The following is a 13650-nucleotide window of genomic DNA, read 5'->3' on the forward strand; positions in this document are numbered from 1 at the left end:
TGACCACTCAGGACCTGTGGCCTCCACTGACCTCACCCTCTTTCCTTAAGTGCCTGGAGCTGGGAGCCTCCTCCCAAGGCTGCAAAGGGAGAGAGGGGGGACGGCACAGGCAGAGAGTGCTAGACTGTGGGTGCTAGACTGGTGTTCTCATTCCCCCCAATTTCTAGAGGGGAGCTGAAAGCAGAGATGAAGCTGTTCACTGGGGAGAACTCATCCATCAGCTGCAGGAACCCAGGCCTGGGGGAGCCCCCACAAGAGAAAGTGAAAGTGTTACAGACCTGGGACTCCAGAACAAAGAAGGCCAGGGGACCCTCAGTCTGAGCACAGCTGGGGAGCCTCGCCCAGCCCCGCCAGGGACCTACTGATGACCCACAGAGTGGGCGCAGGCAACTGGGACCTCAGCAGGGTCGAATCTGACCCGCGGCCCACAGCCCGGCCGCGTGGGAGCAAAGGCCTGAGGAAGCAGGAAGGCGCTTCAGAGGGCAAACCACCCCCTGCGGCGGCGGCACCCCACCTTGGCCCCAGGATTCTGAGGCCCCTCCCCCGTTCCCATAGTTACCCCGGTGTATCCCACCTTCTACACCTCCTCATTGCCCCACCCTGTGTGAGAAAGAAGGTGCTCCCTGGGCCCGGGGGCGGGGGGGGGGGGGGGATGAACGTGGTCCCAAGATGGACTAGCAGGGGGAAACAGCAGTGGGGGCCCACCACCCTGGGAGCGCTGGGCACCACAGGGATACTTCGCCTTGCGTCCCCGCGACTAAACTTGGTCGGGGGCTCTGCTGGCTGGAGGGGGGTGAGGGAACCTCAGGAGGAGGCGGAGTGAGAGGAACTGTGGGGTGACCCTGGAAAAGGGGAGGCAAGGCGGGGAAGCAGTCCCACACTCTTTCCTCCGGTCCCCCTCCCGCCCCTCCCGCCCCCAGCCCCGCGCAGCCCGGCTCCGCCTTTGTCCCGCGGACAGGTGCGGCCGCGCTCACCCCGGCTAGAGCAGTCGGGCTCGTGGCCCTCGGGGGCGCCCGGCGCTTCAGTCAGCTCGGCCGCCTCGTCCTGGTCGCCGTCCGCCCGCGCCTCCACGGGCACCACGGTGAAGTTGGTGGGCATGGTACTCCCGACACTGCGCGCTCAAGGCCACAACGCGCTCTCCAGCCGCGCTCCGCTCCGCCCGCTCCCGCCGACGCGCGACCAGCCTAGGGGCGCAGGGGCGGGGTCCGCGGGGCCCGCCCCCGGCCCGCCCCCAGCCCCGTCCTCGCCCCGCCCCACCCAGCCACGTGATCTCACCTGCGGTCCGGAGGCCCAGGAAAAGTTTGCGAGGGGCGGAGCGGGGCGCCTTCCACAGATGTCGCTCCCCTAGCCTGTGCCAGGTCTGTCGGCGCCCCCTGCTCGCCCGTGTCACCTTCCCTTCCCCCGATGGGTAACTCTCTGCTTTTGCACTGTCTCACTCCAGCCGCCGCAGAGCAGGCCCCTGCCTGCAGTCCCCACGACCCCGCGTAGTAGCTCCCGACACTGTCCGGCTCCTTCGAGAAACAGAAGTGCCCCACCCCCTAACTAGACTGAGCTGGATTCTGATCTTCCCTCCCCCCTCCCTGCCTGCCTGGAGCTCACCCAGCCCCTGGGAAGGGGTTTCTAGCAGCAACGTGCTATGGTTGGGGAGGAGGGGGCTGGGCTGCTCCGGGGTCTTGGTCCACAGAAGACTTAATCTGGTATACAGAAGTCACTAAAGCGCTGCGACAGGATCCAGGCCCATCCCTGCCTGCTCAGGGGAGCCCGCCCTTCCCGCACCCCACTGGTCCGGTCGGGGGTGGGGGCGGGGGGAAGCTACAGGGAAAGCTTGCAGCTCAGTGCGGGGAAGGCGAGGCCAGGAGGACTCTGCAGGCACAGTACCCATGTCCTCGTGTCTTACAGCCTCAGGCCACCTCCTTAACCAATGAGGACACATGGAAACAGGCCAACAACCCAATGTCCATCAAAAGGATGTTAGCCCGAAAAGTTATGGCATCTAAGTGCAATGAGTCACCCCAAACAGTTTTATACCCATGATGAAGAAATACAGGTGGTATGGACAAAGGTGGTCACACATATTGAAACAATAATCAGAATGGTCTGATTGTGTTTGAAAAGTGTGTGTTTCTGCAGGCCCCAAAGGCAGCAGAGACCAGCTTCTTGCAGGGCCGGGAGGCTCTGCTTTCTCCCCTCCCCCATTATATTCCTATTACAACCAAAGACGTAAAAACAAATTCAGAAAAGCCATTTCCAATGAAAGACAAAGGAGAGGAGAAGGTAGGGTGGTCTGGGTTCCCACCTTCTGTCCCAGGCTCCTGGCAGAAGCTGGAGATCTAATGCCTGGGGTCCAGGAGGCCCAAGACCACTCTTCACAGGAATTCCACGGACTTAGCCTGGAAGGGCCCAGACCACCCAGGTGTGCACTCTGGGGGCCTGGAAGCCCCATGCCCCATGAATAAGCCAATCCCCCCACCACCCCACACACACAAAGAAAAGATGCCCTCTAGCTGCTGCTCCCTATAAGGGGAGAGCAGGGGACGGGAGGGGCAGAAGTGAGGGGGAGATGAAGGTGAGAAAGGGAAGGGTGAGAGGAGGGAAGCCCATTACCTAAAGCTAAAGTTATATTTTTTAGAGCCTTTCCTGGCAGGGTGGGATGTAGGGACATCACAGGGACAAAAGCCCAGAGGGGAGAGGACGTTCGGGCCTTTGGCTGCCCGCTGGGACCAGGACTCTCCTGCCTGCCAAGGTGGGAAGAATTCTCTGGGAGAGGACTGTCCAGGGCCAGGGTGGTCTTGGTGACCCTAGGTCTGTCCGGCCTGCAGTGGCTCAGAGCAGATGTCCCCTGCCGGCTCCAGTAGCTGGAGGGGGGCTCCAAGGGTGGGCCTCTCCACCCTAGGCCCCACCCCTGTGGCCGGGCTTCCCTGCCCCTCCTCCTGCTCAGAAGCCCTGTTTTGGCCCTGGGGACACATCTCCCTCTCAGAGGAATAGGGCAGGGCAGGCTCCGTGCCCAGAGGACCTAACTGGTTCTGGGGCTCAGCAAAACAATGTCCTGGATCCTGAAACACGTCATTGTCACCTGAGAATACACAAACAAAAACACAGACTTGCCAGACCAAAGGAACTAAAAGACCCACAGGTTAGGGAAGGGAGGGGCAGCTGGGAAGGGCAGTGTGGAGCTGCCAGCATGTGAGTGTCCTCACACTCTTCAACTTTTTGTCGCTTTGAAATTTTTCTAAATCAAATCATTTCATAAGTCTAGGTGAAAGCTCCTTGTTGCCAAGTGACAGGTGGCTGTATTGAAAACACTAGTGGGCACGCCCTTCAATGCCCCTCGTGAGTTATCCTGACGTCCTGCTGCCAGCTGGCCTTGCTCTGCTCCTCTGTCCCCAGCTCAGGACATCCTGGGTGCCCCATGGCTGGATGTCTCAAGCTGCCCACACTGCCCTTCGCCTCCAGGATTGGGGTGCAGGGCAGTCCCTTCAAGATGGGAAGTGGGATCCCCACCAACAGAGCCCTTGGAGAACATGCTGGGGCTTTAGTTTTTTAATCTTCACCTGAGGGTGTTTTTATTGATTTTAGAGAGAGGTAAAGGGAGAAAGAGAGGGAGAGAGACATCAATGAGAAACAGAAACATCGATCACTTGCCTCCCATACCCATAGATATGTGCCCTGATCAGAAAACAAACCTGCAACTTTTTGGTGTATGGGACAACATTCCAACCATCTGAATCTCCTGGCCAGGGCATCGGGGCTTTATTTTGTGTTTGAGAAAAATAACAAGTGTTAAAAGAACACAGCAGCTAGGACTTGAGTGCTCCAGGGGGTTTTAGATCCTTTAATGGGCAGAGCTCCAGCCCTTTAGGTCACACCCCTTCAGGGTGGCTGGCTTGGATCTCCATCCTCTCATTTTCTGAGGCTTGGGGACTTGGGTAGCACATGCACAAATTTCCTTCCCTCCGGTTGTTACTCTCTGATGCTGTGGAAACCCTGCACACCCGTAGTGACTTCGCTGTGAGCGCTCATGAATTACAGGACAAACTGAAGGCTTCAAGGGGGTCTGGTGCAGAGACGGCAGCCAGCCATCAGAGCACTCCACAAAGTGTGAACTGGCCCACACACCATTTTGCCCTCTGACCTTTGTACTGGTTCCTCGAGTAACTTCTTTTCAAGGAAATCTTGGGCAAATGTTTGCTGATGGCTCCAGGTAAAGGCTGTGCCAGAGTCCAGGCTTTAGAGTTGGAGCGTGAGCCTAGGAGTGTCCCAGGGTCCCTGGAGCTGGCACAGTCCCTGCTGAAGCACAAGCAGCCTTGACCAGAGTAGGATGAGAGAGGAGACCAGACTCAGCCAAATTTCTCAAACTCTCAGTGGCAGCAATGCATCCTGACCTGACTGCAGTAACCCCCCAGGCATGTTGGAGGACAGTCACTGTGAGCACAGATGGCTGGCCCTGATAAACTCAAATGTGAGGCCCAATGAAGCTATTCTTGGGCATAAAAGGTCTCAGGGGTCATCCCACCAGGAAATCACGCTGAGTCCATGAAGGAGGAAAACCCTGGCCCAGGGTCTGTCCAGAAAGGGCTTGGTCAAGTCCATTCCTGTGGTCTTGAAAATAGAGAAAACCCAGGAACCACCCTCAAAATAAACCGAGCTAAACCCTGAGGACATTACAGCTTGGGGGGATTTCTTCCAAGCCGGGGAGGTGGAGGGGCGAGCAGTTGGCCTGGCTGACTGGAAAGGCAGAGTTGGTGGGTATGACTCAGCCCCCTTTGGGACCCTCAGGGTCCACACAGGGCAAAGAGAGGGGGACCCAGCACCAACACCCACAGACAGCCTCACCTTCCTGGCAGCCCACAGCCTCAGGGGATCATAAGCTCTGACTGTTTTATTGTATTTGTTCTGATTTTATTTTATTTTTTAGAGAGAGAGGAAGAGAGAGAGAGAGAGAGAGAAACAGAGAGAGTCAGAGAGAGACAGAGAAACATTCATTGGTTGCCTCCCACATGTGCCCTGACTGGGGATCAAACCCAAAATCTGAATATGTGCCCTGACCTGGAATCAAGTCCCTCACCTTTTGGTGTATGGGATAACTCTCCAACCAACTGAGCCACACGGGCCAGAGCCCTCACCCCCTTTTTTAAGGTTTGGGGTTTTTTGGTTTTTTGGGTTTTTTTTTAGATTTTTATTGATTTTTTCACTGTGAGTGCAAGACATCTGTGGGCTGCCTCTTGCACACCCCCTACTGGGGATCGAGCTCACAACCCAGGCATGTGCCTTGATCCGGAGTCAAACCAGCAAGCAACCTTTTGGTGCATGGGACAGTGCCCAACCAACTAAGCCAAACAGGCCAGGACCAGGGCCCCACTGTTTTAATTTAAAAGAAAACAAGTTGCCTGCACATCTGTCAGTGATAAGCACACCAGACACTCTCCTCTGCTGGAATGTCCGAGGGAGAGAGGAGGGTGTAGCAGCATTTTATAATTGGTCCTGGAAGGAGGTCTGCCTTACTTCTGTGAAAGCAAAGTCTGATCTGTGGAAATTCAGTCTATGAATTACAGATCATTCTTCTTGACACAAGACAATACATGTAGCAGGTTACAGGCATTTTCGAAAGCTCTAAGAATATGTTCTCTAATCAGCACGTCATTTTACATTTCACCAGTGGAGATGAGAGACACACCACCAGCAGCATCTTGAAAGCCTGCAACTGGGAACCTGGGGGCAGAGGCCAGACCCAGGAGTGCTGCTGCCTTCTCCCCAACGCCCTCCGGGGGGTCACAGCCAAAGTACAGGCGTACAGGGCCCTCATCCACCAGCCGGCACAGGTGTGGAACCCTGCTGTCTCCCCACCCTCACTGTACCCTTCAGATCCCCCAAGGCCATCAGCTCCAGGGAAAGGCTGGGAGCAAGCACACAGTTCTGCCCATTCCTGTCCCAGTACAGGCACCACACTATCATTTCACACACGGCAAGTGCCCCAGAGCCAGATGGACCAGTGACCTGGCCTCAGCTCCTCCTGAAGGTGCTGTCCCAGGGCAGGTGGTAAGGACCAGCAGGAGCTGTCAGGGCGCGAATCTAGCTCACACTGCCATCCCTCTGCCATCTCTGTACCGGTCCCTCTCCCCCAGGCTCTCACCCACACACCCTAGCCCAGGACCAAGATGGCATGGGCAGAGCGGCCCCACCCTTTCCGGGAATCTGTTTCATGGTGCAGGCCGGGAACACACCCCATTCCTCTGGACTTTCCCCAGAGTTCCAGGGAATGAGCCAGCCCCAGGCTGTCCTGTGCCAGTGGTGGGAACAGGACCATCAGCTTTGGGCTCTGGTACCTCTGACCTCGCTTCAGGCCCGGCTGCTCCCCTTTGCTGCTCCATCTCCCTCCAAAATCCAGTTCACACTGGCCTAATACACATTCACGTTGTCCCCAGACATTCAGTCCCTTTGGGGCCATCAGATGTGACTCTCTCTGACTCCATTGCAAATTACTGGACTTTTCTGTTGCTGGATACTGGCCTGGTCTCCTGTTTCACACCCCCCGAGTGTCATGGATCCCTCCTGGGGCTGAGGTGAGCCTGGCCCAACCGGTAGGCTCACAGGACACCAGTGAGGCCACCCCCCTGGTCTGGGCCTGGACCAGAGGCAAAGCCGTAGGGGAGGGCCCAACCTTGTGGGGAGCACAGAATGTAACAAGGGGCTGCAAACAGATTTACACTACAAACGATGGCTGCAAAGTCCTTTGTGACCTCAAAGATATTCTTTATTGAAGAGAAACTAGCGAAGCGTCATTCTTAACATCAGATACTTCTGTTCCTCAAAAGACACCATTAGGAGAGGAAACACAGGCCCAGTGTACCAAGATACCATCATCCATGCACCCAACCCCGGTCTCTACCTGGATTCCATAAAGACAGCCCACAGAGGAAAAGTCAAAACCTAGAAAAAGGGGTGGAAATGTGAACAAATGCTCCACAGGAGAGGAAGAGCCAGCAGCTGTGTGTGAGGGACATGTAAGCCTACAACCACGAACAGTGTGGACAACAGAAGCAATGGGCCCCCATACCCTAGGGCAGCGGTCGGCAAACCGCGGCTTGCGAACCACATGAGGACTAGACTAAATGTTACCGTGTAGTTGGAAGCTGTGAGGATTAGGCAATTGTGGCATATTGTATGCAAAGAGGTAAAGGGTAGTATATGACAGTGTGCTGCTCTGTTGACTAATGAGTTTGCCGACCACTGACCTAGACTCTCGATTCCAATAATTACAGGCTGTTGTTGTTTCTTGTGATTAAGCCCCTAGGGCAGTGGTTGGCAAACTCATTAGTCAACAGAGCCAAATGTCAACAGTACAACGATTGAAATTTCTTTTGAGAGCCAAAGTTTTTAAACTTAAACTTCTTCTAACACCACTTCTTCAAAATAGACTCGCCCAAGCTGTGGTATTTTGTGGAAGAGCCACATTCAAGGGGCCAAAGGGCCGCATGTGGCTCACGAGCCGCAGTTTGCCGACCACGGCCTAGGGAATCCCCTACATACGTAGGTATGTAAAATATACAGCCACCTTGGAAACTGTGTGGCAGTAATCTGGGAAACTACACACACACCTCTTTAAGGACCCAGCAGTTCCACTCCCAACAGAAACGTACAGGCACAGAAGACACACATAAGGACAGTCACAGCAGCACCTTCATGTCAGCCGGGCTGGGAACAGCCCATATGCCCATCAACATTGCTGAGCAGACAGACAGGCGTGTGTGTCCAGTGAAACTGCACATGGCGGTGAGAGGGACACACCACAGCCACACTCCATCTCACAGTCCTGTGGCAGAGGCTGTGTGAGCCTGCCTACCTCAAGCTCAGGGGCTTGATGGCAGGATGGTGGCTCCCTGGCAGTGGGAGGTCAGATCTGGGGCACCTCGGGCCCTGCTTTGACCTGGAGGGGGGCTGCATGGCACAGAACTCACAAGGTATACACTCGTGTGCTCCACTGTTGGCTGGCCACTCCTTACAGAATAAAGGGGTGGCGAGGAGCCTCTGAGATGGCGGGTGAATGCAGACTGACCTCACAGCACACTATGAAAGGGAAGCAGCGCCTGAGCCTAACCCTCCACGTGTATGCGCCTCCGCTAGTCCCTGAGTTGCCTCCCAGGTCCTGAATCTCTCATTTTCCTGACAGTGGGAGACCTGGGCCTGTTTCTATCACATCCTTCTGTCAACAAGGAAAGGACAAGCCAGCAAATATTTGTTAAATCACAAAGCCATCTGGGCAGAAAAGAACTCTACCAGCCTGCAGTCCCAACAAAGGCACCTGGGACAGAGGCCTGGAGTTTGCACATGGAATTCCAGTGTCAGTCCCCAGACAATGGTCTTGGGTTTTCGAGGCTGCAGAGGAGCCAGAGCAGCTCCATGTGTCCTCTCCAGTGGCCCACAGCCTCGCTGGGCAGCGTGGAGCCCATGTCCTATGCCCTGTGTGCTGATCTCCCATCCCGGGAACTGGTCAGAGCAGCCATCACAGGCTCCAGCGAGGCTTCCCCAAAGGACAACCGCTCTCAGGGGAGCTGTCACTGAGAGTCACCGTGGCTGGCACCACGCTGAGTCTTTATGTGGGGAACCTCAACTGTCTTAGCACAGTAATGATGGGCCAATAATCTGTGGGCCCAGACAGGCTAAGTAACTTGCCAGACACCACGCAGCCATTGAGCAGTGGGACTGGGACCAGGACAGGAGCTCCAGGAGCTGGGTGTCCCCAGTCCCTTGCATGGTGAGGCAGGGGCCTTTCCTGGGAGGTGAGCCCACTGCCTGTGCAAACCTCCCCAAGGATGCGTGGGGTGAGCCCTGGATGAGCATCCACAGGCTGTCCGAGTTGGTGCAGGCTCTCCCAGGAAGGAGTAACTGTGTGCATAGCCAGCCGGGAAGGGCCGCTGGCCCTGTCCTCCCGTGGCCAGTGGCAGTGGGTTCCCGCCAAGTGTCAGAATCTCAGCACGTGGTTGGTGGGGATGAAAGCACTTCCTTGGGGTTGGGGGTTTCGGCCATCCAGGGCCACGCCATCACCATGTGTGAGATATGGCCCTGGGGTCACTGCTGATGCAGGTCCTGGTGCCGTGTGGCCCCCCTGCCTTCCTCAACACCAACCTCAGGAACTTGTCAAAAACTGTTTACTATGCCCTGACTGGTTTGGCTCAGTGGATAGAGCGTTGGCCTGCGGACTCAAGGGTCCCAGGTTCGATTCTAGTCAACGGCATGTACCTTGGTTGCGGGCACATGCCCAGTGGGGAGTGTGCGGGAGGCAGCTGATTAATGTTTCTCTCTCGTCGATATTTCTAACTCTCTATCCCTCTCCCTTCCTCTCTGTAAAAAATCAATAAAATATATATATATTTTTAAAAACTGTTTACTAGCTTTGACTTTTCTTTCCCACTTAAAAAATTAATTTTGTTTGTTGTAAACTATATATGAGGTAAAATTAGCCTTATATCCACGTTTCCGTGTGCAGCCTGGTGCAGGAAGTCACTCCTGTGTGTTTCAGTAATTAAACAAGAAGGGCGCCTTTTGCAGGCAACACGGGACCTCAGCCAGAGTCAGCACCTGGACCCGAGAAACCCGGACCTAGTCAGAGCAGCCATCACAGACACCTGCGAGGCTTCCCGAAGGACAGCCGCTTCAGCTGAGGCCAACCAACCAGTTTCCTCGCTTCGCCTCCACATCTTCTTTATAAACCGTGAGCCTCGCTCCTGTCGCTCCTGTGGCTCTTGTCGGGGGAGCACTCCCAACCACTCACACCCATTGGAATGGGCATTTGCTCAGTTAGACTCTTAAACACTTTGATGTGCCTTTTAGCATGTCATTGTGCAGCCCTCTGCACCTTCACCTCCAGAATGCTCTTCATCTTGCAAAACTGGAACCCTGTTCCATTAAAGACTAGCTCCCCATCCCCTGGCCCCTGGCCCCTGGCCCCTGGCAAACACCATTCTGTTTCCTGTCTCTATGAATGTGATTCCTGTAGGGACCTCATGCAAGTGGAATTATACAGTGTTTGTCCTTTGCAACTGGATTATTTCTCTGAGCATATGTCCTCAAGGGTCATGCATGTTGTAGCATGTGTCATAATTTCTTCCCATTTTAAGGCTGAATAATATTCCATTGCATGGAGAGACCACATTTTGTTTATCTACTCATTTGTCAATGGACAGTTGCATTGCTTCGACCTTTTGATCACTGTGAATGATTTTTGCTTTACTAAATGATTCCCCCCTGTATAGAGTGATGTGGAGCAATTTGTCACCATTTTTGTAAAGAATCACACACACAGGCACACCCCTCTGTGACAGAGGGACGTCTCTGCAGGGACAGGGCTGGGCCGAGGGGAAGGAGATGGAGTTTCCACTGCACACTCCTCTGTACCTTTCACATTTCTAGCCTGTGCCAGCACTGTTGAGACAAAAATACTTTACAATCATTTAAACTAAGCAGCTGCTGAGCCCGGAGATAAGCAGGTCACATTCTGGCGCCCAGGGCAGTGATTTCTATCCTATTATTACCCACAGCCCAGATAAGGTCACCAAAGGCCTCTCCCAAGGTCACACCAAGGGGTCCTAACAAACCGGTGAAAACAGAGGCCCAGGCAGAGGACGTGGCTCTGGGCTGAGCCCCCACGCGAGTATCTGAGCTACACGCACGTGTCTGTGGTCAAGGACCTGGAGTCGTGTAGGGGCACAGGGTCACAGACTCAGCTGTAGTCAATTGTGCCTAACATTTCCCTAACTGGAGGAGCCATCAGCTCAAGTTTTAAACTTGAGATTCTGCTTGGCCAACTGAACCAAAAGCCACCTCTTTTTCTTGACTTTCTTCTGTTTAAGGGAAAGTTTGATGAATAGTTTCTGAGTTAGACAACTATTTCTTGGTTTAGTGACCTCATTCAAACCTTAAATATTTGGCTTGATTCACATGAGAGCAGACAGACTCATGGACTATTAAGATTTCCTGCTCTCTACAGAGAATTACTTTTTGTAAATACTGCAAGTCATTGATTTCTATTTTCTCAGGGTAATGATTTAAAAAGACATTTTTTAAATAAGCTTTGATTGCCACAGAAGTCTACCAAGGTTGTACAGGCCTCACAATTCTGTCGACATAAGGAAGGTGCAGACCTGTAGAGAAGTTTTATAAGAGTATATCTGAGCCAAACTGACAACACATGCCAGAGAGCAAGATGCTTCTTTCACAAATTTGAACGTAAGGAAGATTACACGGAGGAGGGAGAAAGCAAGTGCGGATGAAATTACAGGATCGTTAACGTTATGTGCTCTTTCGAGGGTGATTATTTCAAAGGTTTGTTCACCCAGATGCATAGAAACAATGGACAGGGATTGCTTAAGGCTAAGATAAACTCTCCCTTTTTTTGGAGCACTTTCCTCCCTCTTTTGTCTCTCAAGGCTCTTTCTCTCTCTCTCTCTCTCTCTCTCTCTCTCTCTCTCTCTCTTTTTCTCTCTCTCTCCCCCCCCTCTCCTCCCTCCCTCTCTCTTTCCCTTCCTCCCTACACTCCAAAGGGCCTTTCTTTTGCCTCTGTAACTCCTGAGTCCATTTCTTCTATGGTTCACTTCTTCTACCTCTGAGACTTTCTAAATAAACCTTCACACACACACACACACACACACACACACACACACACACACTCGTGTGTGTGTGTGTGTGTGTGTGTGTGTGTGTGTGTGTGTGTGTGTGATAAACCTAAAAGTTATATGCCTGGGGTGTGACTACCCATCATGACCTGCCCAGATAGGACTTTATGACCAGATCACCCTGTGAGGTTACTTTCCATAGAATCCCTTTTTTCATCCACAGCTCAAAACCCACTAAACAGCCAAATCTTTCCCAGACAAAGGTCACAGGCCAAAACCAAGTAATACAAAGGTGCCCACAAGCACAGAGAAAAGGAAACAAAAACAGGATGGACTGAGACTCTCTGATGGCTACACTCAGCTTGTGAGGAGAAAAGGGATGCACATTAAAACCCCCAAACAGAAGGATTTGCAACTTGGGCTGGGGGCCAGGACAAGTGCCTGTGGGAGGCGGTCACAGAAAAGACAGGGGAAGATCTCTTCCAGGCGCACCAGGAAAAGGAGGCAGCCTGGTTCCCACCCCAGCAAAGCAGTCATGAAAAAAGAAGGCAGAAAAAAACATTTTCAGACAAACAAAACCTGAGAGAATTCTTTCCGAACTGAAGGCCAACGGCCCCTAATAGAAGCACAGAAATGCAGGATAACCACGAGGAAAAGTATGCAGGTAACGGGGCAAGAGCACTGACTGGACAGGACAGCAGTGGTGATACTTGTGGGCTTTCAATGTACAGACGTCACACACATGTGTAAAACGAAACATGCAGTAACAGTGGCCCAGCAGGGGGACGAGGTCATGGATTCTTGTGCTGTGTGGGGCGTGGTAACTGTGCTTATTCATACAGACCCATCGAGCCGGGGCAACATGACAAGAATAGGAGCATGTATAACTAACAAACTAATGGAGGGAGAAAACAAAATAATAAAAGACATGTTTAATACCAAAGATGGCAAGAACAGAGTCCCATGCTCACAATTGGATGGTCACTCTGGCAGGTTAGCTCAGCCAACTCCTTTGCTGAGGGCACCACCCGAGCAGCAGAGCCTAACGGGACTAGAAGGAACAGGCACTTCCATTCCAGTAGTTAGACATGTTGAGATGCTTCTCTCAGTAACTGACAGAACAGTAAAAAAAAACCAGCAAAGAAAAGAACACTTGAACCACACGTGTAACAAGATTGATATAATTGACAGGTACTCAGACATGCACCCAACAATTGCACAACGCATGTTCTCTCCAAATGCACACAAAACATTTAGCAAAACAGATTGTGTTCTGTACCGTCAAGCAAATCTTAATCACTTTCAAAGAATGGAATAGCAGTAGGATCTCTTACCACAAAGGAATAAAACAGAAGATTAGCCACAGAGAGATAACTGAATAATCCCCAACACATTCCAAGAAACCAATGAGCTAAAGAAGAAACCACAATTGAAAGCCGGTAATATTTTGAACTAACTGATAATGAAAATACAACTCATGGACACTTGTAAAATGCAGCTAAAACTGGGTAAAGGAAAAAGTTGTCACGACAAGAGATCCTGCAAAAATTACAAAGATAGCCATGGTCCGTGTGGATCAGTGGTAGAATGTCAGTCTGCACCATGAAGGGTTGTGGGTTCGATTCTCAGTCAAGGGCATGTACCCGGGTTGCAGGTTTGTTCCCAGGCCCTTGCTGGGGTGCATGCCGGAGGCAACCAATCAAAGTGTCAGTGTCTTTCTCACCTCTCTCTCTCTCTCTCCCTCCCTCCCTCCCTTCCACTCTCTCTAAAAATCAATGGGAAAAATATCCTTGGCTGAGGATTTTAAAGGTAGTGTGGTGGATTAAACTGTGCCCCCCCCCCCCCCAAAAAAAGATAAGGCTGAAGTCCTGGCCTCCAGTAGCTGTGAGTGTGGCCTTATTTGGAAATAGGGTCATTGAAAATGTGACTGACATAAGATGAGATCACACTGGAGTAGGGGAGTAAGGGGAACCTGATCCAATATGATTTGTGCCTTTAAAAGGAGAGCTATGAAGACACCAGAGGAGAGATGGAGGGGAGG

The 13650-nt window shown here is 52.7% G+C and overlaps 1 protein-coding gene across 7 annotated transcripts in view; it reads right to left on the minus strand.

Moving 5' to 3' along the window:
- The window catches only part of SLC12A7 (solute carrier family 12 member 7), an 82989-nt gene that overhangs the window by 50465 nt on the left and 18874 nt on the right, over positions 1 to 13650 (minus strand). The window contains exon 1 of one of the 7 annotated variants that reach the window (XR_013961296.1): positions 975 to 1167. The exons of 4 other annotated variants lie outside the window; for them this stretch is intronic. Coding sequence is in view for 2 of the 3 variants with exons in the window: in XM_080681842.1 (XP_080537968.1) it covers positions 975 to 1098 (124 nt within the window). In the remaining variant the exon portion in view is untranslated. Of the gene's footprint in view, positions 1 to 974; positions 1178 to 13650 lie in introns of those variants that run through there. 2 more of the 7 variants (XM_080681842.1, XM_080681839.1) reach the window with 2 other exon arrangements.

The sequence above is a fragment of the Plecotus auritus genome (assembly GCF_963455305.1).
Source record: "Plecotus auritus genome assembly, chromosome: 7".
Classification (NCBI taxonomy): domain Eukaryota; kingdom Metazoa; phylum Chordata; class Mammalia; order Chiroptera; family Vespertilionidae; genus Plecotus; species Plecotus auritus.